Consider the following 27,712-nt stretch of genomic DNA (forward strand, 5'->3'; position numbering starts at 1 on the left):
ATCCCCCTCCCCAGCATGGTCAACGCGTCTATCCAGTGAATTCAACAGTGGCTATATGAAGGTCATCCAGTTCAGGCATATTGTTCAGGCATCAGAGGTGGAAAAAGATCCAGTCTAAAAAAAATGCTCCCAGGCTGTATGCATGCTCTTTCTAGGAAGCACTTCATAGTAGAAAAAAACACCATATAAAAAATGTGGTCAGATAGGATACTTGGTCAAAAGAGGAAGCACTTCAGTGTTAATGGACTGTGAAGTGCTGTAAAAACAAAGGTAAACCCTCCTTTGAGATAGCCTTCAGCTATCAATCAAGAGACTTGTAAGAGTGACTCGGGTGTGAAATTGAGTGCAAACAACCAAGTACAAAGGGATAAAAGAGGGAAAACTGCAACATTGAAACCACAGAGCCTATTGAAACTTCAAGGGAAGAGAAATGAAATGTAAACAACCAAATACAAAGGGAAAACTTCAAGAGGAGTGAAATATTTCTCCAAGAAACAAGCTGCAGAATGGCTCTGTCCTGTGAGAGGATTTTAGGACAGTCAGGCTGCAGAATGGCTCTGTCCTGTGAGAGGATTTTAGGACAGTCAGGCTGCAGAATGGCTCTGTCCCGTGAGAGGATTTTAGGACAGTCAGGCTGCAGAATGGCTCTGTGCTGTGAGAGGATTTTAGGACACGCAGGCTGCAGAATGCCTCTGTCCTGTGAGAGGATTTTAGGACAGTCAGGCTGCAGAATGGCTCTGTCCTGTGAGAGGATTTTAGGACAGTCAGGCTGCAGAATGGCTCTGTCCTGTGAGAGGATTTTAGGACAGTCAGGCTGCAGAATGGCTCTGTGCTGTGAGAGGATTTTAGGACACGCAGGCTGCAGAATGCCTCTGTCCTGTGAGAGGATTTTAGGACAGTCAGGCTGCAGAATGGCTCTGTCCTGTGAGAGGATTTTAGGACAGTCAGGCTGCAGAATGGCTCTGTCCTGTGAGAGGATTTTAGGACAGTCAGGCTGCAGAATGGCTCTGTCCTGTGAGAGGATTTTAGGACAGACAGGCTGCAGAATGGCTCTGTCCTGTGAGAGAATTTTAGGACAGGCAGGCTGCAGAATGGCTCTGTCCTGTGAGAGGATTTTAGGACAGGCAGGCTGCAGCTGTGCTCTGCCCTGTTATGGAGGTTTTTAACGTGAAAGAACGCAGGCTTCAAAGGTTTCACATATTCAAAGCCATTCTCATCCCAAGAGAAACCCCCGACCTGGCTCCCTCTATCCCAGCCCGAGTCCCCCAACCCCCAGCTCCCTTGCAGGACCCCCCACCCCACGGTATCTGGCCAGCAGCTGCTGTGCCCCTCTGCTCCCTGGAGGTAAGTGGAGAGTGGTAATCACCTCCTTGCCCCCCCCCCCACCCCTGAGTCCATGACGTCGGTCCCAGCTTTTAAGGACTAATAGGAATTCGTGCCCAGGTGAATTCCCACTAAAGGCTCTTGGGGGGGGGGGGGGGGTTGTGGAGGTGGTGGGAGAAAAGCAGGAGGCCGCTGCATTCAACGTTAATCCCACTAATAAGATTTAAATTATTGCAAATTAGCTGTGATCAGTTTCTGACCCTTTCTGGGCGAGATCCTGATCACCCGAGCTGGAGCGGGCCAGGAGAATCGGAAACTGATTTGTTCCTGGCGCAAAACCTGTTTTGGAGCTCTCCGCAATTCTCCTGACAGAGCACAATTTGTGCAACACAGCTGGAGAATCGTCCCTAAAGAATCTAAAATCATGGAACAGTAAAGTATTTTGGAACACAACAGATATGATGCAAATATAACGAACGTTGGAATAGGATCAGCGTGAGGATCTATAACTAACTACGTGATATGCATTTATATATGCAAAGAATATCAGAACTTAACAAATATAAAGCCCATATTAGAATCATTTTTAATATAAGATTAAGCTTCACAATATGGAAACAGCATTAGGAATATGTGAACTGGAAAAAGAAACAAGATTAGGGACATAGGTTAATTGCATATGAAACATCAAGAAATGGGGTGTGATTTTCCCACCGTGTTACACCCGGCCGTGAGTTAGTGATGCCCAGCAGCGAGCTCAAGTGAACCGCACTGGCGTTACTTCTGCCTGGCAGAGATGGAGCACTGCGGGAGGCCGGAGACTACTAGATGATATTCTAACTGCAGATTTGCATGCCCACGCCAACACGGGGCGTGTACCACTTTCATGCCGCCATTGAGGCGGCGGTGCACGGCTTTCTGTTGGGCGTCCGGTGCCGGCTCATACACGATTCCCCACCCGATCGCAATTCTCGATTCCGGCATCACTGGACGGAGAATCCCGCCCGAAGTGTGGGATTTTCCAGTGAGAATTTCTCCAAGCTCCAACAAAAATGACTGTGGGCACGATCCAACGGCCTCACAGCGCCCGAAAAGCAGCTCGCCGCAGCGCAGACTGGCGACCCCGCTCCCGGGATTTGCCAAAGCGATCTCGCGAGACGTTGTGATATAAATTCTGCCCATTGTGGGCAGGATCAGCTTTTGACAAATCTGCATATTAGAGTGAGATAGTTAGTCTCACTAACTCATTTAGTTGTGCCCATGGAGCTCGATTGGGATTCAGTCCTTGCTCCAATCAGAATTTCAGAGCCTATATTTCTTTCACTTATCTGTAATAAACCCACAACTGAAACATCTGGCACTTTGTGCTGGGTAATATCCTACCACTATAACAACAACTTGTATTTATATTGCACCTATATTGTAGGCAAACGTTCTGGACCGCAGGACAGAGACACATGGGGGGAAAAAGATCAATATCTTACCAAAGGTGATGTTAGGACTGATGTGAGCATTGCCACAAGGCGAGGGGGAGAGTTTTAGTGAGGAATTCCCAGTATATATGGCCTCAGCAGTTAAAGCAGGAGCTGCAATGGTGATGTGAAGGAGGAGTGATACACGGTGTGAATGGAGAATTCTCTCGGCTGGTGGTGCTTGTAGAGTTGCAAGACGTGATAAAGATAGGAAGAGATCTGACATGAAGGGATTTAAACAGAAGATTTCAAATTTTTGGGGCAGGATTCTCTCAGTTCAGGGCCGGACCGGAGAATCCCCGCGATCCGGCACAGCGGAGAAGCGGCGCCATTGGCGTGGCGTGGTTGGCGCAGCGCCGGTTGGGGGCCACTCTACTCGGTCCCCCCACCGATTCCCAGCCCGGGATGGGCCGAGCGGCCATCACAAAAAACCCAAGTCCCGCCGGCGCTGTTCACACCTGCTCTCAGCCGACGGGACCTTGGCGTTGAAGGGTCCCCGGGGGGGGGGGGGGGGGGGGGGGGGGGGGGGGGGGGGGGGCGACCCTGGGGGGGCCTCCGATGTGGCCCCACCGATCGGCGGGCCAACCTCTCGGGCTGGAGGCCTCCATTCTTCCGTGCCGGCCCCTGTAGCCCTGCGCCATGTTGCGTCGGGGCGGTATGGTCCGCTCCAGTGCCGTGCTGGCCCCCTGTAGGTGCCAGAATTGCTGACCCTGAGGCCGTATTTCCGACGGCATCAACACTTCGCCTCAGGATCACAGAATCCCGCCCTAGGTGTTTCAGTGAGCAGAAGCCACTGGAGGTCAGTGTAATGGACAAGTGGGATTTAGAGTCGGAAAGCATAGGGGCAGCAGAATTTTAAACAAGAAAGGAGAATGGGACACTGGTTAGGAGGGGATTGAAATGGTTGAGCAGGGAGGCGACAAAGAGATAGTTGAGGGTTTCAGTGGCAGATGCTGGTGTTGGTGGGGGGCGGGGGGGAGGCGGGTTGCAGGGTGAGTTTAGAATGTCCACAGGTGTTCCCTGATTTCCTACCTTAACTTTGACAGAAGATCAGCAGAGTCCCTGGTGAGATGCACCATTGGCCGGTTGTGCCATTTCTCCAAGATTTCCAAAGCTTTCCCATCTATGTACAGAAGCAGTTCAGAACAATTCCTGATAAATTACTTGCAAGACTGAGGTAGGGATGGAAGTGGACAATGCTGCTTAGCTGGGCGTCAATGGTCTTTGCGATGTTGGTGAAAAAAGCTTTGAAGTAAAAGTGGTTCATCTCCCCTGTGAAATAATCAGGAATTAATTTAATTATGTCACTTTAATACAAAGACAATAAACATATTTATTTATGTGGTCTCAGTGAATAAGGACAATACTATTTATTTCCAGAAACCAATCAAGGAACACATACTGAACTATCTCAGAGCTGATCTCCTATGATGTTCATTCCAAATCCTTCAAGTAGTAATGTACAGCCCCTCTCCTCACTCCCAAACTCAGCAATATTGATCCAGCAACATTGATCCAAAACCAATATTTCCAGTCATTTCTGATTGATCTCCTGAACTTACAATTGGCTACAATTATCTGGATTTGTCCAATCAGACCACTGCTCGGCATACAAAACTGCCTTAAAGGGATAGGTCAGAATAAGAACTATCACAGTTGTGGTCCATGCTACCATGAGCAATGCCACAAAAGCTCGATCTTGGAAGCAATACATGGATACAAATGTTTGCACAGACCTGGCCAGTTAAGGCCAAAGTCTCTGAGATATGATTAAACATCAACAATCGACTAATGGAACCCAGAATGGACCTGACGGATTGATTTATTCAAACCTCAAACTAAATTTTTACCATCCTGCCAAACATTTTGAATACAGTAAGAAGTCTTCCAACACCATGTTAAAGTCCAACAGGTTTGTTTGGAATCATTAGCTTTCGGAGCGCAGCTCCTTCATCAGGTGATACATTTTGAATAGGTTATGTACATATATTCACAGATCTGCCACATTAGACATGAGATTCACATATGAGATTCTATTTGTTTGTCCTGTCCCCTCCTGTACACATGTAGATACTGTTGTAGAGAATTTGTGAAAGTGATTTATTTGATCGTTCTACTGGTGAGGCTGTTGAGAAGTAAAAATAATGTGTGGTGATATGATCTGCATACTCGTCTGCCATTGGGCCAGAACGTCGGCTTACCATTGGCCCTGGTCGACCGATTGGCCGAGAGGCTGAGTGAACCACGCCTCTATTAACGAGGTATAAATGCTCAGTTGCCTGACGATCGTCCCTTTCCACTGTAGACGATCGCAGAGTTGTGTTCTAGTCAATTAAAGCCAGACTTTGGTAAATCACTCGCCTCACGTACAATCGATGGTACATCAATATGCACATTTATATAACGATATAAACAAATTCAAAGCTTTTTTTCATCAACCTCAGGACATCCCAAAATTCTTAGCGGCCAGTTAAGTACTTAATGAAGTGCAATTGTTGTTCTAACACAGGAAACATGGCAACCAATTTGCACAAAGCAAGTTCCCACAAACAACAATGTGATAATACCCAGATAATCTTATTTTGATAAAAGCATGAAACTATTGCAGTAATGACACTTCCTATGGGCTGGTTTAGCTCAGTGGGCTAGACAGCTGGTTTGTAATGCAGAACAAGGCCAGCAGCACGGGTCCAATTCCCGTACCAGCTTACCCGAACAGGTGCTAGAATGTGGCGACTAGGGGCTTTTCACAGTAACTTCATACTTGTGACAATAAAAGGTTATTGTTATTATGTAAAGCTATTGGATCTGTTGTTTTAATACAACACTTTCACTATGGCTGTGGGTGCTGTGACAGCACTTTTTCCATTCGCAGTGCAGAGTTAGAAGAACAAAGGTGAAACGAAGAAAGGCCAAGGAAAAAGATGATGAGTAAAGAGAAATTTCCCCATTTGAAGTCAACATTTTAACCTTTAACTCTGTTTATGTTTTGGCGTCAGGCAGTTCCTTAGTATAAGGCGCATGACTGAAAATCGCACACATCAGATTTCCTCAATGTTGACATTGGAAACACTTTTCATCAATGCTTCAAGAATCTCAATACTCTTATTAAAAAAAAGCCTTGGAAAATAGAGACTGTTGAACACTATTCTTGGCAAAACCTAAACACCTGACTTGGCTTTTGCAGTTTTTATGTTCCGACCCCAGATGTTTTTAACGTGAATATCTGTCTGAAGAAATGAACTCCATCATTATATTTTTGCTTGTCCACACACCCAGATGGTGCTAGGCTGTGAGACATAACATCATTAGATAAATCATACAAAAACTGCATGACCTAATTTTCTGACCAAGTTCTTTTCAAGCCATGGACTGCTGAGTTTGCCCTCATTAAAGTAAGACTGTGCCAGCAATAAACCCTAATTTGAATCAGTCGCCATATGTTACTTTACTGACTGGTACACAAGTTGTGTTGTTCAGTGATGCTGGAGGAGATAAAGATATGTATCTTCATAGCCTCATTGTAACAGGCAGAATAATTTGTGGACCTGCTGGAGATGTTCCTTCAATAAAAGTTATCATTGAATTTTAGCTCAGTTCTGCGCTAAGGTTTTGCGTTTAAACTTCTTGACTTTCTGTTATAGTGGTAACTTTTTTTTTATATTTAGAGTACCCAATTATTTTTTCCAATTAAGGGGCAATTTAACGTGGCCAATCCACCTAACCTGCACATTTTTGGGTTGTGGGGGCGAAACCTACGCAGACACGGGGAGAATGTGCAAACTCCTCACAGACAGTGACCCAGGGCCGGGATTCGAACCCAGGTCCTCAGCGCTGTAGGCAGCAATGCTAACCACTGTGCCACCGTGCTGCCCCATAGTGGTAACTTTAGCCAGTAATGGCTGGTCATTTTGTCAGAAGATAGCAATCCCTAAAGTTGTAATGCTGGTCCCCGATCCAAGTGAGACATTAAAATACAATTAGAAAGTTCATTCTCAGATATTCAAGCAAACAGTCTGTCTGGACTTCTTTCATAACCCGAAAACGTGGAGGATGTAGGCCCACCATAACAGCTGAGAAGTTAGATGAGTGAAATAGAGAGGATTGACCAGTTGCAGTCCTCTAATATCCAATACCACACTGGTAAGAAACATGAAGACCGGCAACCTCCTACCCAGATACTAACAAAATAGGGTCTGATGTGTTTGGAGTGGGGACACATACTTCTTCCCCTTCTTAGGTAGTACCTTGGGATCCAGGATGACTTGCTTCCTGTCCAGTTTGATGAATTCTGAGATGGCAGGTACATCCAATGCACAATCCAGGAGGTTTTCGAAGGATTAAGTAGATGAATAGTTTGGAGGTTTGTGCCCAAATCTCTGATGCCTTAACATTGCTACTGCATGTTCCTGACAAAGGTTTTTGATGTGTTTGGTGTCTTCCCCATTTTGGTCAGTCTGGGCCAGGGACTCCCATGAGTTGACAGGGATATTTGCTTTCTTAGGGATGCTTTAAGGACAGGGGGTCGTCTGCTGTGACCATGTTCCAAGTAGAGCAGTTACTTTGAGAGCCTACCGAGTGGTATCTTAGGATATAACCACTAGGAACTGCAAAAAATAGAAAATAGAACAATTTCTTACATTCATCACATCTTGAAGGGTAAATCCATTGGAATTTGATGCAAATTTAGGCTTTACTGCCCTCCTCCAAAATCAATTGGTGAAATTGGGCATGTTTTGCTCCTGAAAATGTTCAGGATTGGTCTTTGGTCACTGCCTCTGGGCAGTGAAGACTCATTGCCAAAAGCTTGTATAGTCATGTAACCGGCGAGGTCACCCTTGGTGTATAAACACGTGAGCTAGAGCAGAGGCCATTTCATCCACCACTTTAAACATGGTGTCAGGAATGTGCAGCTGAAATGGAGTGGATTTCGATAGCTGTAAGAGAGCCAGCAGCTATAAGAAACAGCAAAGAATAAAAAACGTCAGTCTGACACTTTGTACAGGACATTGGTCACTGGGTAAGTCAGTATGGCTTTGAGTATTCCCGTACCTGCTCCTATGGAGATAGAGGGAGATTTGGAAATAAATTGGGAATTCTTCCAGTCTCAATGTCAAAACTATGAAATTGCCACAAAGTTAAACAAAAAACACAGACAAACAAGAGTAGCAACTATGTTATCAGTGCTGGGGAAGAGTACGACAGTCTTCATTGCATCCGAGGCTTCACCGAGGAGCAGAAAAGCCAGTCTTTTGACAATTTGGAAGCCGTAATGACCCATTTTAATGATAATGAATGTTCCATGTTCAACACCAGAGCTCAGGATAAGGGGGAGAACATTAATCAGTATGTGGCTGGACTGAGATATCCAGCTGAATCCTGTGAGCTTGAGAAACTGAGGAATGGACAGATCAGAGATAGGATTGCCTTAGAAACAAGAGATCCCATCATGAGCGCACATCTTCTGAGAGAAGAGAAACATACTCTCAGGAAGGCTGTCGATATGCGCATGAACTCTGAAGTGGTCAATGGTCAACTGCTGAGTATTGATGGGAAAACTGATTAGGTTTTGCACCTGAGAGGCAGTTCAGGCTTTCCAAACACAAGACAATGATGATAGGGAAGAACTATTTGCAGCAGGGTCAGCAGAGAGGTCAAGGCAGGAGTACTGGGTTTAAATATTACCAAAGAAAAGGAAGGATGTCCAGTGTGGGGGAAAGCAGTGCTCTAAATGTAAGAAGCTGAATTACCTTGTCTGCAAATGGATTGCTGAAAGGAAAAAAAGCCAACCTATGAAGATGGTTGCTGGCAAGATGTCAGACAATGAACCTGACAAATCAATCTTCACCCAAGAACAGGTTATCACCCTCAAGTCAGATGAACTTGAAGATGAATAAGAAGTTGCAACTAAAGATGACTGAAGCATCCCAGGCAGGCCGTGGATGAAGCTTGGAGTAGACCTCTTCACTTTCTGTGGAACTGACTTATCTCATCCCCTTCGACTACTATTCAGACTACTGGGAGTGAAACAAGCTGATGTCAATGACCACCAGTGAGATTGTAGAATGGCTGAAAGCACACTTCAGTTGCTATGGCACGCTTGATATTGTGATGAAAAACAAAGGCCTTCAGGTTACGGCTGAAGAATTCAGGTGCTTCATGAATGATTGGGATATTCAGCACTACACATCATCTCCACCTATCTCCACCTATCTCCAGTCAAGTGGAATGACTGAGGCAGCAGTGAAAATTGCCAAACGGATCATCAACAGATTGAGGGAATCCAGCACACGTGTGTAAAAGGTAATCTCAGAGTGAAGAGAAGCACCTACTGAAGGCATGAAAAGTAATCCAGTTCGACGACTAATATCATGCCACACCTATAATACTCCTCCAATAGCTAAGAAACTACTGAAGCCAGAAGTAGTTCCAGGAGTGAGTGACAAAATCAAAGTGAAATGACAGATAGCCAAAATTCACTTTAATGAAGCTGCCAAATCATTGCCAGAGATGAGGGTTGGAGAGGGTAGCACGGTAGCATGGTGGTTAGCATAAATGCTTCACAGCTCCAGGGTCCCAGGTTCGATTCCCAGCTGGGTCACTGTCTGTGCGGAGTCTGCACGTCCTCCCCGTGTGTGCGTGGGTTTCCTCCGGGTGCTCCGGTTTCCTCCCACAGTCCAAAGATGTGCGGGTTAGGTGGATTGGCCATGCTAAATTGCCCTTAGTGTCCTAAAAAATAAGGTTAATGGGGGGGTTGTTGGGTTACTGGTATAGGGTGGATACGTTAACTTGAGTAGGGTGATCATTGCTCGGCACAATATCGAGGGCCGAAGGGCCTGTTCTGTGCTGTACTGTTCTATGTCTATCTATGTTAGAACATAGAACAGTACAGCACAGAACAGGCCCTTCGGCCCTCGATGTTGTGCCGAGCAATGATCACCCTACTTAAACCCACGTAACCCGTATACCCGTAACCCAACAATCCCCCCCATTAACCTTACACTACGGGCAATTTAGCATGGCCAATCCACCTAACCCGCACATCTTTGGACTGTGGGAGGAAACCGGAGCACCCGGAGGAAACCCACGCACACACGGGGAGGACGTGCAGACTCCACACAGACAGTGACCCAGCCGGGAATCGAACCTGGGACCCTGGAGCTGTGAAGCATTGATGCTAACCACCATGCTACCGTGAGTACAAACATAATAATAATCTTTATTAGTGTCATAAGTAGGCTTACATTAACACTGCAATGAAGTTACCTTGGAAAGCCCCTAGTCGCCACACTCCGACGCCTGTTCAGGTGCACTGAGGGAGAATTTAGAATGTCTAATTCACCTAACAACACATCTTTTGGGACTTGTGGGAGGAACCCGGAATATCCGGAGGAAACCCACGCAGACAGGGCGAGAATGTGCAGACTCCGCACAGACAGTGACCCAAGCCGGGAATCAAACCTGGGACCCTGCCGCTGTGAAGCCACAGTGCTACCTACTGTGCTACCGTGCTACGTGCTGCTCACGGTAGTACAGTTGCAAACTATGTGAGGTTTACTGCTGAACTTCCTGCTCCGGTGTTCCCACCCTTCCCTATATTACAACAGTGACTGCAGTACTTGATTATGAAGCGTCTTAGGATATTCTGAGGTTGTGAAAGGCGCTACACAAGTGTAAGCCTTTTATTTTTTAATAAGAGATGATAAAAGCCGAAGATCCAGGCAGGAGTCACACAGACCAAAGGCCATCCCCTGCCAGGTCTAGAAATGCATCTGTCGGCTCCTCTTTGTGCTTTCCTTTGTCTCCTTATGGTTGCAATGAGCCTCCCAGCAGGCCTTTTTTGGACTGGTAATTTCAAACTTATTAAAGTGCATTTTTACATGAAATCTACTGAAGCATTCATTAAAACCACTAGCACCTGTGAATTCATTTACCTCACTGCTGTGAAGTTACCTTTGAAGTTTCTTTGAGGTTTGGGCAAGACTATGGAAGCCCAGCGGTTCACCTGTTTTTTTTTCCACTCCATCTTTCTGTCCACTATGATGTCCACATATCAAGCTGGGGAATGGAACACTTTCCATTCAGACGGCCAGTATTAGTATCAAACATTCCCGAGCTACAGTCTGATCAGTGTAAAGTCTCTCCTCCTTTTCACATCCATACCATCCTGAAGAATTCCCGTCCCCAGGCCTTCCGAGGCTGACAAACTTTGGACAGTTTGGTGCTATGGGATCAAGCCCTCTTGGAACCAAATTTGAGGGTCATTTCAAAAGGACGAATAAAATAAAGACCCACCCCCAGTCCTGCTCTCTAGCCAAACCCACCCCCACTCCTGCTCTGCCTCCAGAACCAATCCCCCTCCCACACATCCAGACCAGCTCCTGTTCTCTATCTAGAATTCACTTGGATGCTTTTCACTCTTTGTGCTATTGGAGCTGCTTGTAGTTGGGTGGATGTCCCATTTTCTGCTGGTTCAGACGGATTGACTGGGTGTCGTTGTTGGTGTCCTGCCTTTTCATCTCCGTCATAAACACTGCGAACACTTGCCACTCAAGTGGATAGAGCCGTGAAGAAGGCCTATAGTGTGTTAGCGTTTATTAACAGGGGGCTTGAGTTTAAGAGCCGTGGGGTAATGCTGCAACTGTACATGACCCTGGTGAGACCACACTTGGAATATTGTGTGCAGTTCTGGTCACCTCACTACAGGAAGGATGTGGAAGCATTGGAAAGGGTGCAAAGGAGATTTACCAGGATGCTGCCTGGTTTGGAAAGTAGGTCTTATGAGGGAAGATTGAGGGAGCTAGGGCTTTTCTCTTTGGAGCGGCGGAGGATGAGAGTCGACTTAATAGATGTTTATAAGATGATGAGGGGGATAGACAGAGTGGACGTTCAGTGACTATTTCCTCGGGTGGATGTAACTGTTACAAGGGTGCATAACTATAAGGTTCAGGGCGGGAGATATAGGAGGGATGTCCGAGGTAGGTTCTTTACTCAGAGAGTGGTTAGGGTGTGGAATGGACTGCCTGCTGTGATAGTGGAGTCGGACACTTTAGGAACTTTCAAGCAGTTATTGGATAGGCACATGGAGCACACCAGAATGACAGGGAGTGGGATAGCTTGATCTTGGTTTCGGACAAAGCTCGGCACAACATCGAGGGCCGAAGGGCCTGTTCTGTGCTGTACTGTTCTATGTTCTATGTAGATAATAAGCACAAAGTAAAGCACACGTGATTAAAAGCACGCACATGCTCTGCTTTTTCCTCTGAACATTTTAGCAGCAAATGCACAAAAAGATTAAATTTACACGCATGAATATGCGTGCTAATACCACATGACCAACAACTGTGTCCAATACTGGACCTTATTTACTAATCAATAATGTAATTTAGCCACATCTGCATTCCCAATTAGCCAAATCTGGCTATGGCTGCTAACAGCGTTTTAATGTAATAGGACAGATTCTAGATCCTTCCCTATAAAACAGCTCAACTGATTAATACATCAGACAGAAATCATTCGCTTGGGCACATTGTACCAGAGAACTGACTCCACCCCCCTCCTGATTACAGAATGTGCCAGCAGCAGGTTTGGCGTGAACTGTCTGCAGACGTGTAACTGCGGAGGAGCTCCATGTGACAAAGTGACAGGAGGATGCAGCTGCCCTCTGGGTAAAATGGGCCCTGGCTGCAAGAAAGGTGAGAGGGCAAAGGTCACGAGCAGCATTTTGTTTTATGTGTTCCTCTCCATTAATCTAGCCTGAACAGAATTATCGTAAACGGTTGCAAACAATATAAATGTTGCAACTTGTGCTAACATATCCCTGAATGGCACTGCCATATAAAAATTCTTCCCGACAGTTGTTCCAGTAAGTGTCATGTATACAGTCCCCACCGCCTGCACTGTCCACACGTACAACGGGCAGTCAGCTATGTTGAGCAAATGTCGCTAACCATGTGTCATCACCATAGGGGTCAATGGCGGAGGCCCACTTATTCCGTAATAATCATGCTGGCTGTTTTGGCTGTTTTATAAGTACTTATCCATTTAAAGGACTCTGCTGATTTCAGCTGGTCTTGTCTTCAAGTGGTTCCAATCAGCTGCTTGCACCTGGTATAAGTGCAATTATCTCAACATCAGCTAACAATTAGGAGAGGTTAAGTGGAGAATTTTTGTTTCTTTAAAAAATATGCTGGTTAACTTAGCCTTTTTAGTTTGATCGCCCACTGAAGTTAATGCCAGTGGGGCCGCTATACGTTCTGGGGACTGTATTTGGCTTTCGGTTTTGCACGGGTGTTTGGGTCACTTGAGAGAGCCCCTCACCAAGACTCAAGTTCATAATCCACACTGACCAGCCCGAGGTTGGCAAGGAAAGATCTCCCGCCCAGCTCGTACTCACTGTCCAGGTCACTGTACTGAGGTACCAGAGGGTGCCTGGTTACTCATGGACCCAGAGCCCACAGCCTGAATCAATCCCTTCCAGAGAACAGGGAAAAGTTCAATTGAAAAGGCAGAATCATCAAACTTTAGTATTGTCAATTTTCTCTGTTGATTTTTTTTTTGTCTACTATGTACGTACTGTGTATGTTTGCTCGGTCGCAGAAAAATACTTTTCACTGTACTTCGGTACATTTGACAATAAATCAAATCAATCAACCAGTCAAATCAAATCAATCAATCAATAGGGTTGGAAATTCCTATTCCAAAAATATGAATGAAATTTTTTTTTTGCATTTGTTTGTTATTTAAGCGACATTAAATTTCCCATCATCTTGTGACCTGTTGTGTCCCTCTGATTTCTCCACACAGAGTGCCAAGAGGGTCACTGGGGCCTCGCCTGCAAGGGGACTTGCCCCATCTGTGAAAATAATGGGACCTGTAATAAGAAGACTGGACAATGTACCTGTCCATCAGGATTCATGGGGACATTATGTCAGAACAGTAGGTACTCTGCCATATGTAGCTTGGTTAATGTCAAACATGTCCACCTGACCATCTAGCTCACTTCATCAGAAGCTCTGATTTAAGCCCTCCCCTAATACTCCTCATACAAATAGGGACCATACACCTCAACAGCGTGGCTTCCAATGTAAGGCAGTTTATTCCCATTTGTACTTATATTTCTGACTGTTTTGCTTAATTCCATTGCTTTGGTTCCGTCACCCTTTGACCAACAAAAGTCTAGCAATCTCAGTTTGAAACTTTAAATTGGCTTCCAGCCTAGACAACCATTGAGGGAGTTTCAGATTTCCTATTGCCACACTTAGGGCCTATCCTTTGTCCATGAATTTCCTGGAATGCTTGAAAGGTTTGTTCTTTAGTCTTGTTGCCTCCTTTGGTTGGTAAATCCAACATCTCAGCGCAAAAAATCTTAGAATCTCTGGGAATGAATTGGAGTTTCTCAGCTCCACAGCTGATTAACCAATGGACTCACCGCCTTAGCTCACTGGGGAATATTGACCATTCAGGTGAGGTAACCATGGAATCTCAGCAAGCCTGCTCACCTTCAGGTATCGGGGTGTTTTGGGGGGGGGGGGGGGGGGGGGGGGGGGGGCGGCGGGGGCAGGGAAGGTGCACCTCAGCAAGACTATGGGGAGCATGGGAAGAGAATGAACTCCAAAAGTTCCTTCACGTCACTTATGAAGTGTCAAACTATCTTTCTGTTGCAGATAAAAGCAAATTAATGCGGATGATGGCATCTGAAACAAAAACAGAAAAGCAGCACGGTAGCATAGTGGTTAGCACAATTGCTTCACAGCGCCAGGGTCCCAGGTTCGATTCCCGGCTTGGGCCACTGTCTGTGCAGAGTCTGCACATTCGCCCCGTATGTGCGTGGATTTTCTCCGGGTGCTCCGGTTTCCTCCCACAGTCAAACGATGTGCAGGTTAGGTGGGTTGGCCATGCTAAATTGTCCTTGGTGTCCAAAATTGCCCTTAGTGTTGGGTGGGGTTGCTGGGTTGTAGGGATAGGGTGGAGGTGTGGGTTTGGATGGGGTGCTCTTTCCAAGAGCCGGTGCAGACTCGATGGGCCGAATGGCCTCCTTCTGCACTGTAAATTCTATGATTCTATGAAAAGAGTCATCCAGACTTGAAATGTCAGCTCCCTTTTCTCTCCACAGAGGCTGTCAGACCTGCTGAAATTGTCCAGTATTTTCTGTTTTTGTTTCTGGTGCAGAGGTACAATAACCTGTTGTTTTGCCAGCATGATCTGAGTTTATTTCGATCTTTGACATTTGGTGGTTTGTTTTCCTCTTTATCTTTTATCCATCTGCAAGATCCCTTCCCTCGACGTTTTTCTCTTTCCCTCCAAAACTCAACTCAAGTTCTTCAAATCAAAATGCGAGTGCCGGCCAAGACTTAGAGGAAAACCCCAAAACCAGGAAACTTAACACAAAGAAATACAGGTGCTGGATGACAATTGGGTTTGATACAAAAATGTAACAAAAATAATCTCTGGAAAGAGCGTAATATTTTCATTGTGACTTTTTTTGAGAACGCAGAACTGGAAATCGAATGTGAGTTTATTTTTCTCTGCAGTGTGCTCCACGGGTCAGTATGGCCCAGGTTGTCAGATGCGATGTGCTTGTGAGAATGAAGGTCATTGCCATCCAGTGACAGGGCGTTGCACGTGTTCTCCAGGATGGACTGGCCATAACTGCAGGAGAGGTAAGAACCATATATATTCAGCCACCTAACCCCTAAACTCTGGAATTCCCTTTCCCAAATTTCTCCACTCCTCTCACTTCCTTTAATATGTTCCTTGAAGCCCACCTCCTGACCAATTTATTTGGCCGTCTGTCCTTATATATCATTTTGTTGGATCACAGTCAATTTTTTGTCTAATTACAGTCCTATGAGTGTCTTAGGATATTTCACAATATTAAAGGTTCTATTTAAATGCAGTTTGTTGCTACTATGATACAAATAGGCAGCTGTTTACAGAATCCACCAAGATAATGTAATACGTAGCGATATGTAAGTGGTGGGTATACCTGTTAGGAACAGCAACAGTCCATTCAGTTAGATCATAGCTGAACTCTGAACTCTATTACAAGTCCATTTTTCTGCCTCTGTTCCATATCCCCTGATATCCTTACCGAACAAAAATAAATCTACATCAGTCTTGAAAGCTTCAAATTGCCCCCTGTGGAATGTGATTCACACTCCACTCGCACATCTCCTTAAGTAACTACACATTGTGCAGTCCTTTCAACCGTGGTGTCAATACGTCAGTGGGCATGGTCGCCCTCAAGCAGCTGGTATGCCACATGGATGCACTCAGGCCAATATGACAGCCGCTTAGTAAGGCGGCGCGAACAGGAAAAATGTGTGCCAATGGCTAGCACTTAATGACTTCAAGAGGGAGCGACATTCGGACAGCACCATCTCTCCAATCAACAGCTCTCATGGATGAATAATGCAGAGCCCCAATCTGCTTTTGGACATCAGGACGCAGTGATGGGTTACTCGACAGAATGCAACCAAAACTACACGTCATGTTCTCATTGTCCTCACAGACAGTGGCTCAGTAGGAACATTGACTATTTACAAATATTGTGATCCTGCATTCGTCGGAAGCGCGCCAAGTGTGCATGCTGCATTGCTTTGGCATTTGGGAGAGATGTATCCCAGTCAATATTGACACAGCAGTCAATGACAGCGTCTTACCTTCACAGATCCTGCAGAGCACTCAGAAGATGTGACAAAGCATCACTTCCAATAAAACCATCACGGTAGCATTGTAGATAGCACAATGGCTTCACAACTCCAGGGTCCCAGGTTCGATTCCGGCTTGGGTCACTGTCTGTGCGGAGTCTGCACGTTCTCCCCGTCTGTGCGTGGGTTTCCTCTGGCTGCTCCGGTTTCCTCCCACAGTCCAAAGATGTGCAAGTTAGGTGGATTGGCCATGCTAAATTGCCCTTAGTGCCCAAAATTGCCCTTAGTGTTGGGTGGGGTTACTGGGTTATGGGGATGGGGATAGGGTGGGGGTGTGGGCTTGGGTTGGGTGCTCTTTCCAAGAGCCGATGCAGACTCGATGGGCCAAATGGCCTCCTTCTGCAATGTAAATTCTATCATGCAGGACTAGTCGAAGGTTACAAGTTTCTGGTCATGGTTCACACGCATCTGAAGTGGTTGGAGGTTGCCAGCATGAAATCAACAACTACAGAATAGACCATAGAAAGGCTTCATGAGGTATTCCCAAGATTCGGGTGACCTGAACAACTCGTGAGCGATAACAGTGCTCAGTTCACATCAGCTGGGTTTGAGGACTACCTGAAGGGGTGTGGCACCTGCCATATCAAATCTGCCTCCTACCATCCAGCTACCAACAGCTTAGCTGAACGTTTCATACAATCGCTCAAGCAATGCAGTGAAGGTTTCATGTGATAAAGGCTCTCTACTTAAACATGTCTAATGACATACAGAAACACTGCACATTCAACAAAAACACAAAGCTCACCAGCTATACTGATGTTCAAAGGGAAACTACGCACACAATTCATCCTTATGACTCCCCCTTCAACTTCAGAAATAGTCAAGCAACAACATCAGAGTAAGTGGCGAGAAGGGAACAAGATTCCAAAAGCAGTTTTTGACCGTGGGGAACGTGTTGTGAGAAATTACACCTCAAACATAAAATGGACTCCAGCAATTGTATTCGCCAAAACAGGTCTGATTATGAACGCATTTGGCGTTTGCACACTGACCAATTATTATCGGCACGTAGTGAGAGTACAGAATCTGTACCAGATGTTTTCACCACAGAGAGTATGGACAGTGACCTGCCCAACTTGAGGATGACAACTGCCAAAATTGCAGAATAGTTGCGACAGAATCATCCACACAACCAGAGACAGTTCCTCAGTTGGTGTCGCCAGATGTAACACTGACCAGTGTACAGGAAGACACTCCTAATACCTCCAAGAGCCAAGTTCTTGAACGTCATGTCCTGCCAAAACAAGACAGATGTCCACCCAAGAGATTGTCTTACTAATAGACATATGTATCCGGAACATAACCATGTTAGTTATGGCATAATGTGTTGGATCTGTATTCAAATGATTAAGTAAAAATGCTGGAGACACTAAAGGAATAAAGAGGGAGGGGTGTTATGAATCAGAATAACACCATTGGCTGGTGTAATGTTGCGTGTTACACAATGGCGTCATTGGGGCATTTTGTGGACTTTCGGGGAGTTGACATTTATACCTGTTTGAGCAGCATCCTGTAAACAAACCCCTTGCACTATGTTATACAAACTCGACGTGTGCCACCTCTCATTCTTTCTCTTTGCGGCTATAACAAAGAATATAACAGTCATGCATGGAGCGAGTGCAAACTGAGAAAAGAGTAATGTTCAGTTTTAAGCGCAGAGATGAAAACAAACTGCAGGGAGGCATGAAAGGTTACGGTGCCTGGCAGTGACTTCTGCTGTTCCCAAAAACTCACTGTCTTAAATAAACACCATTGTAAGGTACACTTGGGAGAAAAGTGTAGTAATCTGTAATCCAATCTGTAATAATCACCGGTTTGCCCCGGGAAGTATGGATGGGGGGTTCCGGATATGGCGGAGAGCAGGGATTGAGAGGATGGGGGATATGTTTATAGAGGGGAGCTTTCCAAGTATGAGGGCGCTGGAGGAGAAGTTTGGGTTGGCGAGGGGAAACAAATTCAGGTATCTGCAGGTACGGGACTTCCTATGTAAACAGGTGTCAACCTTCCCGCTCCTACCGCTAAGGGGGATTCAGGACAGGGTAGTTTCCAGAGGGTGGATAGGAGAAGGTAGCGTCTCAGACATTTACAAGGAACTTATGGGGTCAGAGGAGACACAGACTGAGGAGCTGAAGCGCAAGTGGGAGGAGGAGCTGGGAGGAGAGATAGAGGATGGTCTATGGGCGGACACGTTGAGTAGAGTCAACGCATCTACAACATGTGCCAGGCTCAGCCTGATACAATTCAAGGTCGCTCATTGGGCTCACATGACAGTGGCCCGGATGAGCAGATTCTTTGGGGTGGAAGACAGGTGTGCAAAATGTGCGGGAGGAGCAGTGAACCATGTCCACATGTTCTGGGCATGTCCGAAGCTTAGGGGATTTTGGCAGGGGTTTGCAGATGTCATGCCCACGGTGTTAAAAACAAGGGTGGCACTGAGTCCAGAGGTGACGATTTTCAGGGTGTCGGAAGACCCGGGAATCCAGGAGAAAGAGGCAGACATTCCGGCCTTTGCTTCCCTCGTAGTGTGTGACATCCCTGTGGACTTTAACCCTGATGCTCTTATGAGTGTGTGAGTTTGGAGTGAGTAGGTGTTTCGCTTACCCTGCCAGAGCGCATCAGATCATTCATCCCTTTCCTGCACTGCAGGTTCTTTTTTGGTGGCCACGGGCACTGACCTCCCTGACCACCTCCCATCAGGCAGGTATGGTCAGGTTAATGGACCTCCTGCACCCATCTGGGGAAAAGAGGACTCCCACCTTTCCTTTATGGCTTGGAGGAGAATCCCCAGGGAGGCCTCGCTGAACCATGGAGCAGAGGGTTTAATTCTTCTTTGAGAACCAGAATGAAACAACATACCTGCACTGCATTGAGTGAATGTCTGTGCAGATGCTGTTTAAATATGGTTCCAGGACCTTTGACCCCATGAGGTAATGGCAGGGTAGACAAATTCATGCCTTCCCCCCTCCCCCCGCCATTGGACCCAACATCTTAGGTCTCTCACAGTCACTGTCTGCATATGGCCGATGTATACTGACTGGATCATCACTGGCTAATAAGGAGGGCGCTAATCTTGTCTTCCGGGCAGGAACGGTGTCTGTCCCTTCCAGCAAACTCTGCTGTCTGCTCATCGTGGGTGGAGAGTGTCCCCAACTGGAGTCTCCCTTCCAGGCTTGGCTCTCTCCCTTCTGCTGTTGGTGACCTTGCCCTCCATAAAGATAAATAGATTGACAATGAACACAATGAATGAAAGAGCAGTTTGGAAGGATGCATGCCTGTTATGTTTGCTGATCCCACTCCAGTAAAGGATTACGATGTTGTTTCTGGAAGAACCTCCATGAGATGGTGAGCTCAGTGATATCCTCAATGATATATAATTAATGAGCAGAAAAGTGGAAGATCGTGTGGATTAATCCGACCTGATAACCATTAGGAATGACGACAACATTCCCACCAGCCACCCCACTAGTCTACAGAGTGGAAAATTCTTCCCTGTGCTTCAATATTGAAGAAGGGTGGGACTAATTGACAAGTATTTAAGGTTTGGCTCCAGGTCAACCTGTTTAATTGATAGATCAAATGTACTTGAACTTCACCAAGATTCCCAGTCCCTTACCAAACATCGGCTCCCAAGCATCACGTTCAAGTATTACTTAGAAACCAAGGAGAAAGATCAAGGTCCATTGTGAAGGAGGACATCAAGATAGAAAAGAGAAAACAAGGAGAAATGTCTTTGAATGTGTGCATTTTTACCAAGACATATCACTAGAAATTACGCCGAGACTACAGGTTGGAAAGGGAGATAATTTCAACCTCTCACCAATGTGTTGGCTCTGTCAGCAAAGCTACAAAATATACCATAGGCCATTTTGGTACTCTATTTATTGCCCATCCCTAATTACCCATCTCCTTGAACTGCTCTAATCTCTGCGATGATGGTGCTCCTACAAAGGTGTTAGGTAGAGACTTCAAGGATTTTTACCCAATGATAAGGAAGGAATAGTGTTATGAAAAATGAAATGAAAATCGCTTATTGTCACGAGTAGGCTTCAAATGAAGTTACTGTGAAAAGCCCCTATTCGCCACATTCCAGCACCTGTTCAGGAAGGCTGTTACGGGAATCGAACCATGCTGCTGGCCTGCTTGGTCTGCTTTCAAAGCCAGCGAATTAGCCCTGTGCTAAAGTTATATGTCTCAGGCTAGTATTTGGTGAGAGGAACTCAGAGTTGATGGTGTTTCCATGGCACCATGGGATTGGGAGGTGCTATGGAAGTAGCTCGAGTGTGTTCCTGTAGATTGTGTGCGAAAAGGGTGGATATTGATTCCAGAAGCAGGACGTCAGTCAGTCAATCTGCTCGTGGATGGCATTGAGAACCTTGAGCATTGATATAGCTTCTCACATCCAGATGAATGGTAAGTGTTCCATCATACACCTGACTTGAAGGGGTCCAAGAGAAAGCAGAATATTCAGCCTTTGCCCTGCTTTTGTGCCACAGTATTGCTGTGGTTAGTCCAGTTGAGGTTCTGGTCAATAGTAACCACCAAAGTGCTGATGTTAAGGTACTTGAAATGGTTAGTAAATAACCATTAGGGTCTGCCACAAATCCCCTCAGTGTATTGGCCAGGGAATTAATCCTTGTATTGTTTCTTTCAAGCCTGTGATGCCGGCCGCTGGGGTCCAGACTGTGTGAACATCTGTGATTGCAGGAACAGTGATGGGAGCTGCAATAGTATCACAGGACAGTGCATCTGTGAGGCAGGTTTTACTGCTCAGCGCTGTGATGAGAGTAAGTATTTTTTAGAAGTGCGAGGCCGGTGGTCACTTAGTGAACTTGCCCTCCCAGAAGTGAGCATCTCATTACTAGAGCAAGTACCAGGAATCCAGACCCCCATGATTTTTGATGTCTCTGATTGGGAGCATGCTCCAGAAGGAGCATGCAGTGACCTTGTTAGTGTGCCTGCAAATCAATGTGCAGAAACTTATCAGTAACAGTTTATCCCTCAACCAACAACATCATAAAAGCAGCCTCACCAACAATATCATTTATCTCCTTAATCTTCCCAGGACCTTGCTGTCTTCAAATTGGATTACCCTACATTACAACAGTAACTCTTTGGCTGTAAATCACTTCAGGGTGTCCTGAGGTTATAACAGATGCAAGCTCCTTCTTTCTTATAGCATTGAATATTTAAATATTTTTCCTAAATAACAATAGTCACTGCACCCCAAAAGTAATTATTTGTTTGAGGTACTTTCAATGTTGTGATGAGGTGGTTAAAAAAATGTTTAAAATATTTTTATTCAAGCCATTTATTTGTTCATTACAACAAACAAACCCCCCAATAATACAACCCCAACTCCATCCTATCCCTAAATTACACCCAGCCCAACCCCCTGAATCCCTTCCCCCTCATAAAAAAACAAAACCTTAGCGCACCCTTCACCCAACTAAGAAGACAAACCCCCTCCCCTCCTCCTAACAGCTGACAGTAACCAACCCCCCACAAAAGGAGATGAAAGGCTGCCACCTTTCCACCGACCCCCTCAAGGTATATATGGGAAGGCGGGGGCACTGTGGCATTGTGGCTGGACTAGTAAACCACAAACCCAGAGTAACGCTCCGAGGATCCAGGTTTGAATCCTGCCACAGCAGATGGTGAAATTTGAATTCATAAATATCTGGAATTAAAAGTTTAATGATGACCATGAAACCATTGTCGATTGTCATAAAAACCCATCTGGTTTACAAATTTCCTTTTGGGGAAGGAAATCTGCCATCCTTACCTGGTCTGGCCTACATACGGTTGACTCTTAACTGTCCCATCAAGGGCAATTAGGGATGGGCAATAAATGCTGGCACAGCCTGCGATGCCCACGTCCCATGAACGAATAAAAAAATACTTATACTTCTCCAGGTGTAGAAATTCCTTCGAATCGCCCAAACAGAACTCGCCTCCAGGCTATTAGTGACTTTGTCACTGTCTGCAGCCCTGGCAATTCAGACACTCCAAAGGTGGCTACCAATTGGCACGGCTCCAGCTGAATGCCCCAAATCCCTGATAACGAACCAAAATAGGGGACCCAGAAGCTTAAGATATAAGTCTAAATGTTACTGTAACAATACCTTACATACAGCAAACTGAATACATACCAAGATTTACCAGAAATTGCATTGCAGAATTATATTAATTTTACAGCACGGAAGCAGGCCATTTGTCCCAGTGTTTGAGCTCTTAACAAGCTACTTTGCATCTTACCTCATCTCACTGCGGGCCAATGTATCCTGCTGTTTTTTTCTCGTCATGAACTTATCTAGCTTCCCTTTAATATGCTTCTTTGCTATTCATTTCAACCACGTCATGTGGTAGCAAGGTCCATATTTTCACCATTCTCCGTGAGTCAAGGTTTCTCCTGAATTCCTTCCTGGAAATCTCATGAGCCACCTTATGCTTATAATTCCCTAATTTTGGATTTGCCACCAGTGGAAACCTTCTTTTGTGTGCTTAACCTAACACAAACTTAATGATCCGTATCAGGACCCTTCCTAGTTTTCCTTTTTTTAATAAGACGTTCTACAACACCAGGTTAAAGTCCAACAGGTTTGTTTGAAACACTAGCTTTCGGAGCACTGCTCCTTCCTCAGGTGAAGGAGCAGTGCTCCGAAAGCTAGTGTTTGAAACAAACCTGTTGGACTTTAACCTGGTGTTGTACGACTTCTTACTGTGCTCACCCCAGTCCAACGCCGGCATCTCCACATCATGGCTACCATCTTTTTTTTATACAGAAAAGACCTCCAGCCGGTTGAGCATTGCTTCAGTTTAGGTGATTGTGCTGAATTTGGAATTGCTGTCATGTTTATGTTGTTCTGCCCTGATCCGGTTAATCTCACTCAATCTGTGACGTTGGGTTGTTTTCCTTATCAAAATCATAGTTTGGATATAAAATAGTTCACATCTGGCAGAGATTTAATGTGCAATCGGTCCCAGTGAGCTTGTTTGGCCCAGCACTGTGGCACTTAAAGGTACATCTTTTGATGCCAAATTCAACAAAGAGCAAGTCAAGTGGTGAGAGAGGAAGACGAATGAAAATCTTTGCAACTGTAGCACTTTAAACAGTCCTCTTAAAAAACCCTCTAGAGCTTTCAAAGTGCTGATAAATATCTCCAAACATCTGCAAAACTGGATTCCAATGATGACTGCTATAAATAATAATTAATATTGGTATATCGGGACCTTGTGTGTGCAGGGAAGGGGCCCTGAGGTCAGTCTCCAAGTGGAATAAGGTTGCCTACATAGCATGATTGTTTTTATTTTTAGTTCTAAGTGATGACCTTGGGGATGTAATGGGGAATTGAGATGCAGTTGTAGACTCCTGTGCAACTTACAATTCAATTGATGAAACACATCTATTTAGAAATGGTTTAATGGTTTAGCAGTAGATGACCCAGTCAGATCCAAACTCAGGGGGTCTTGCCAGTTTACAAAGAGAAGGGAGAGGAGCTTCTGATAGTCAAGCAACACGTAGGATGCTAACACGAGAGTAAAATATTAGGATGCTGGAAATCTGAAATAAAAACAGAAAATGCAGTGAGACCTGTTGAGTGGCTCCAGCATTGCCCGTTTTCATCATGCAGGATACTAGAGCTGGAGCACAAAGAAATCTGGGTGAAAACTGAGGTCCATTGTACAGAACAATGCCAAGTTTGAAGGAAGGAACTTGAATCTTTATAGCTCCTGTCATGGACTCAGGACACCTCAATGAAATACTCTCAGTCAATGAAGTGCTTTAGGAAATGCATTTAATGTTTTGGAGACAAATATGAAAGCCTGTTTGTGCACAGTGTAGATAAAGATAAGCCAGTTCCACTGGTTGGAGATCCTTAAACTAGGGGGCATAATCTAAATATTAGGGCGAGACCGTTTAGGGGAGATGTTAGGAAGCACTACTTCACTCAAAAGGTAGCCATGATGTGGAGATGCCGACGTTGGACTGGGGTGAGCACAGTAAGACGTCTTACAACACCAGGTTAAAGTCCAACAAGTTTGTTTCAAACACTAGCTTTCGGAGAATTGCTCCTTCCTCAGGTGAATGAAGAGGTATGTTCCAGAAACATGTGTATAGACAAAGTCAAAGATGCAAGACAATGCTTTGAATGTGAGCATTTGCAGGTAATTAAGTCTTTACAGATCCAGAGAGAGGGATAACCCCAGGTTAAAGAGGTGTGAATTGTCTCAGGCCAGGACAGTTGGTAGGATTTTGAAAGCCCAGGCCAGATGGTGGGGGATGAATGTAATGCAACATGAATCCAAGGTCCTGGTTGAGGCCGTACTCATGTGTGCAGAACTTGGCTATATGTTTCTGCTCAGCGATTTAGCGTTGTCACCCATCCTGAAGGCCGCCTTGTAGAACGCTTACCCGGAGATCAGAGGCTGAACGCCCTTGACTGCTGAAGTGTTCCCCGACTGGAAGGGAACATTCCTGCCTGGCGATTGTCACACGATGTCCGTTCATCCGTTGTCGCAGCGTCTGCATGGTGACATCTTGCCAAGGTCATCCCCACACCCCCATTACATGCCTTCAAACAACCACAGAACCTCAAACAAACCATTGTTTGCAACAAACTACCCAGCCTTCAGAACAGCGATCACGACACCACACAACCCTGCCATGGCAATCTCTGCAAGACGTGCCAACTCATCGACATGGACACCACCATTACACATGAGAACACCACCCACCAGGTACGCGGTACATACTCGTGCGGCTCAGTCAACGTTGCCTACCTCATACGCTGCAGGAAAGGATGTCCCGAAGCGTGGTACATTGGCGAGACCATTCAGAAATCCTATCAACTGTCCTGGCTTGAGTCAATTCACACCTCTTTAACCTGGGGTTACCCCTATCTCTGGATCTGTAAAGGCTTAATTACCTGCAAATGCTCGCATTCAAAGCATTGTCCAGCATCTTTGACTTTGTCTATATATATGTTTCTGCAACATACCTCTTCATTCACCTGAGGAAGGAGCTGCGCTCTGAAAGCTAGTAATTTGAAACAAACCTGTTGGACTTTAACCTGGTGTTGTAAGACTTCTTACTGTGTCACTCAAAAGGTGGTAGAGGTTTGGAACTGTCTCCCACAAATAGCAGTTGTAGCTAGGTCAGTGTTAATTTTAAATCTGAGATAGATTTTTGATAAGCAAATATGTTAAGGGGTAGGGATAAAAGGCAGGTGTATGGAGTTAGATCACAGATCAGCCATGATCTCATTGAATAGCGGGACAGGCTCAAAGGGCTGAATGGCCCACTCCTGGTCCTATGTTCCCAACTCTCGGCTCTGGTTTTCATAGTGCCATGTTAATCCCTTCACAACAAATGCGCTGCATCCATAAAAACAGCGCCTTCCACAACAGAAGGCTCCCCCAGGACTGCAGTGCCAGGTTGCACATGTACTCAGGTCTCTGGAGTGGGGCTCGAAACAGCATGAGGTGTTACGCAACCTGGCCAAGACCGAATCTTGATGGAGAAGCGAGGTAACAATGTTAGATCCAATCTCTCTTTAACCGTTGGGGCTGGGATCTCTCATCTACATTCCAATGATACCTGGTTGGATACATTAAAATTTAAATTTTAAGAAATATGTCATCCAACACTAATTCTTTAATGTCACCCGTAGGAACACTGGAAGAGTGAACACAGAACAATTAACTCAGTGAGCTTAAGTGTTTTGCATACTCATACTCTTAAAAACTTTTTCCGATAGTGACAAGCCCTGTGGCATGCTTTCCAACGCTTTTGCAGTCATCCTTCCACACCCTCTCCAGGGTACATATCCCGCAGAATTATAATGAGCCTCAGGACAGAAACTCAATCGGAGTCAGGCCCCACAAACGTGCACCAATTCTGCTAATATCTTGACAGGTGCCTCTGTCCCAGAGCATCTCCAGTTAGATTATCTCAGTCGCATGTTCTAACCCAATTACAGAGTCTAGGCCTAAGCTTAACCTGATTACAGTGCTTCAGGCTTAAATCTAACATGGTTAGAGTGCCTTGCTCAGGCCTCTCCAAACCTAGTTCCAGTGCCTCAGGCCTAACCCAGTTACAGAATCCTCAGGCCTTCATTTTCTCCCTTTGCTCAGAGTGCCCTGAAGGTAATTACGGAGCAGGCTGCCGCTACAGGTGTCAGTGTGAGAATGGAGCTGCTTGTGACCACGTGAGTGGAGCGTGTAATTGTACCTCAGGCTGGCTTGGAACGTTCTGTGAACGAGGTACGTTGCATTTGTGATAGTTTTTTTTCTGGTATAGTGATTGCAAATTAAAATATGCAGACTTTGCAGGGGTGAAGTAATTAAAAGGGAAAAGTTATTGCACGCACCATGCCTTTTGTGAATGGACCATTAGAAATACAACGGTAGCATGAAGGTTAGCATAAATGCTTCACAGCTCCAGGGTCCCAGGTTTGATTCCCGGCTGAGTCACTGTCTGTGTGGAGTCTGCACAGGACGTGTGCGTGGGTTTCCTCCGGGTGCTCCGGTTTCCTCCCACAGTCCAAAGATGTGCAGGTTAGGTGGATTGGCCATGCTAAATTGCACGTAGTGTCCGAAAAAGTAAGGTTAAGGGGGGGGGGGGTTCTTGGGTTATGGGTATAGGGTGGATACGTGGGTTTGAGTAGGGTGATCATTGCTCGGCACAACATCGAGGGCCGAAGGGCCTGTTCTGTGCTGTACTGTTCTATGTTCTATGTTCTATGTCTCAACCTAATGGATTAGGTTAAAATGTTCCTTACGTTTCTGTGGACACTGGTACAAATGGGCTAGTGAGCTTGCTGATCTACCAATGCTTATTTCCCAGCTTGCCCAGATGGGTTTTATGGCATGGAATGTCGTCAGATGTGTGATTGCTACAACGGTGGACACTGTAATCATGTGACGGGATCCTGCGCATGCCTTCCAGGCTGGATTGGACTGAGCTGCAATCAGTGTGAGTTCACCAAATTACAGTTTTCACATTTTTATATTATTCAGAATCTTACTGAGGTCAAGGCGCTTGCTATCCATGAACCTTGCTTTCTGTTGCTATGATCTCTTGTCACATACACTTTTCCGACAACATTTCCCATTATAATTGCTCTGTCAACATTTTCTGTTTAATTGTGCCATGCTGGCTGTCACAATATGAAATGAAATGAAAATCGTTATAGTCACGAGTAT

General features: G+C 45.5%; 1 protein-coding gene across 4 annotated transcripts in view; it reads left to right on the forward strand.

Annotated features, from left to right (window-relative positions):
* The window catches only part of LOC119979502 (multiple epidermal growth factor-like domains protein 6), a 451,484-nt gene that overhangs the window by 399,686 nt on the left and 24,086 nt on the right, over nt 1–27,712 (forward strand). For all 4 annotated transcript variants that reach the window (XM_038821813.1, XM_038821816.1, XM_038821815.1 and 1 more), the window contains 6 exons: nt 12,365–12,490; nt 13,602–13,733; nt 15,329–15,457; nt 21,160–21,291; nt 26,642–26,770; nt 27,354–27,482. In XM_038821813.1, the coding sequence (XP_038677741.1) occupies nt 12,365–12,490; nt 13,602–13,733; nt 15,329–15,457; nt 21,160–21,291; nt 26,642–26,770; nt 27,354–27,482 (777 nt within the window). The remainder of the gene's footprint in view (nt 1–12,364; nt 12,491–13,601; nt 13,734–15,328; nt 15,458–21,159; nt 21,292–26,641; nt 26,771–27,353; nt 27,483–27,712) is intronic.

Source organism: Scyliorhinus canicula, chromosome 16 (assembly GCF_902713615.1).
Source record: "Scyliorhinus canicula chromosome 16, sScyCan1.1, whole genome shotgun sequence".
Taxonomy (NCBI): Eukaryota; Metazoa; Chordata; class Chondrichthyes; order Carcharhiniformes; family Scyliorhinidae; genus Scyliorhinus; species Scyliorhinus canicula.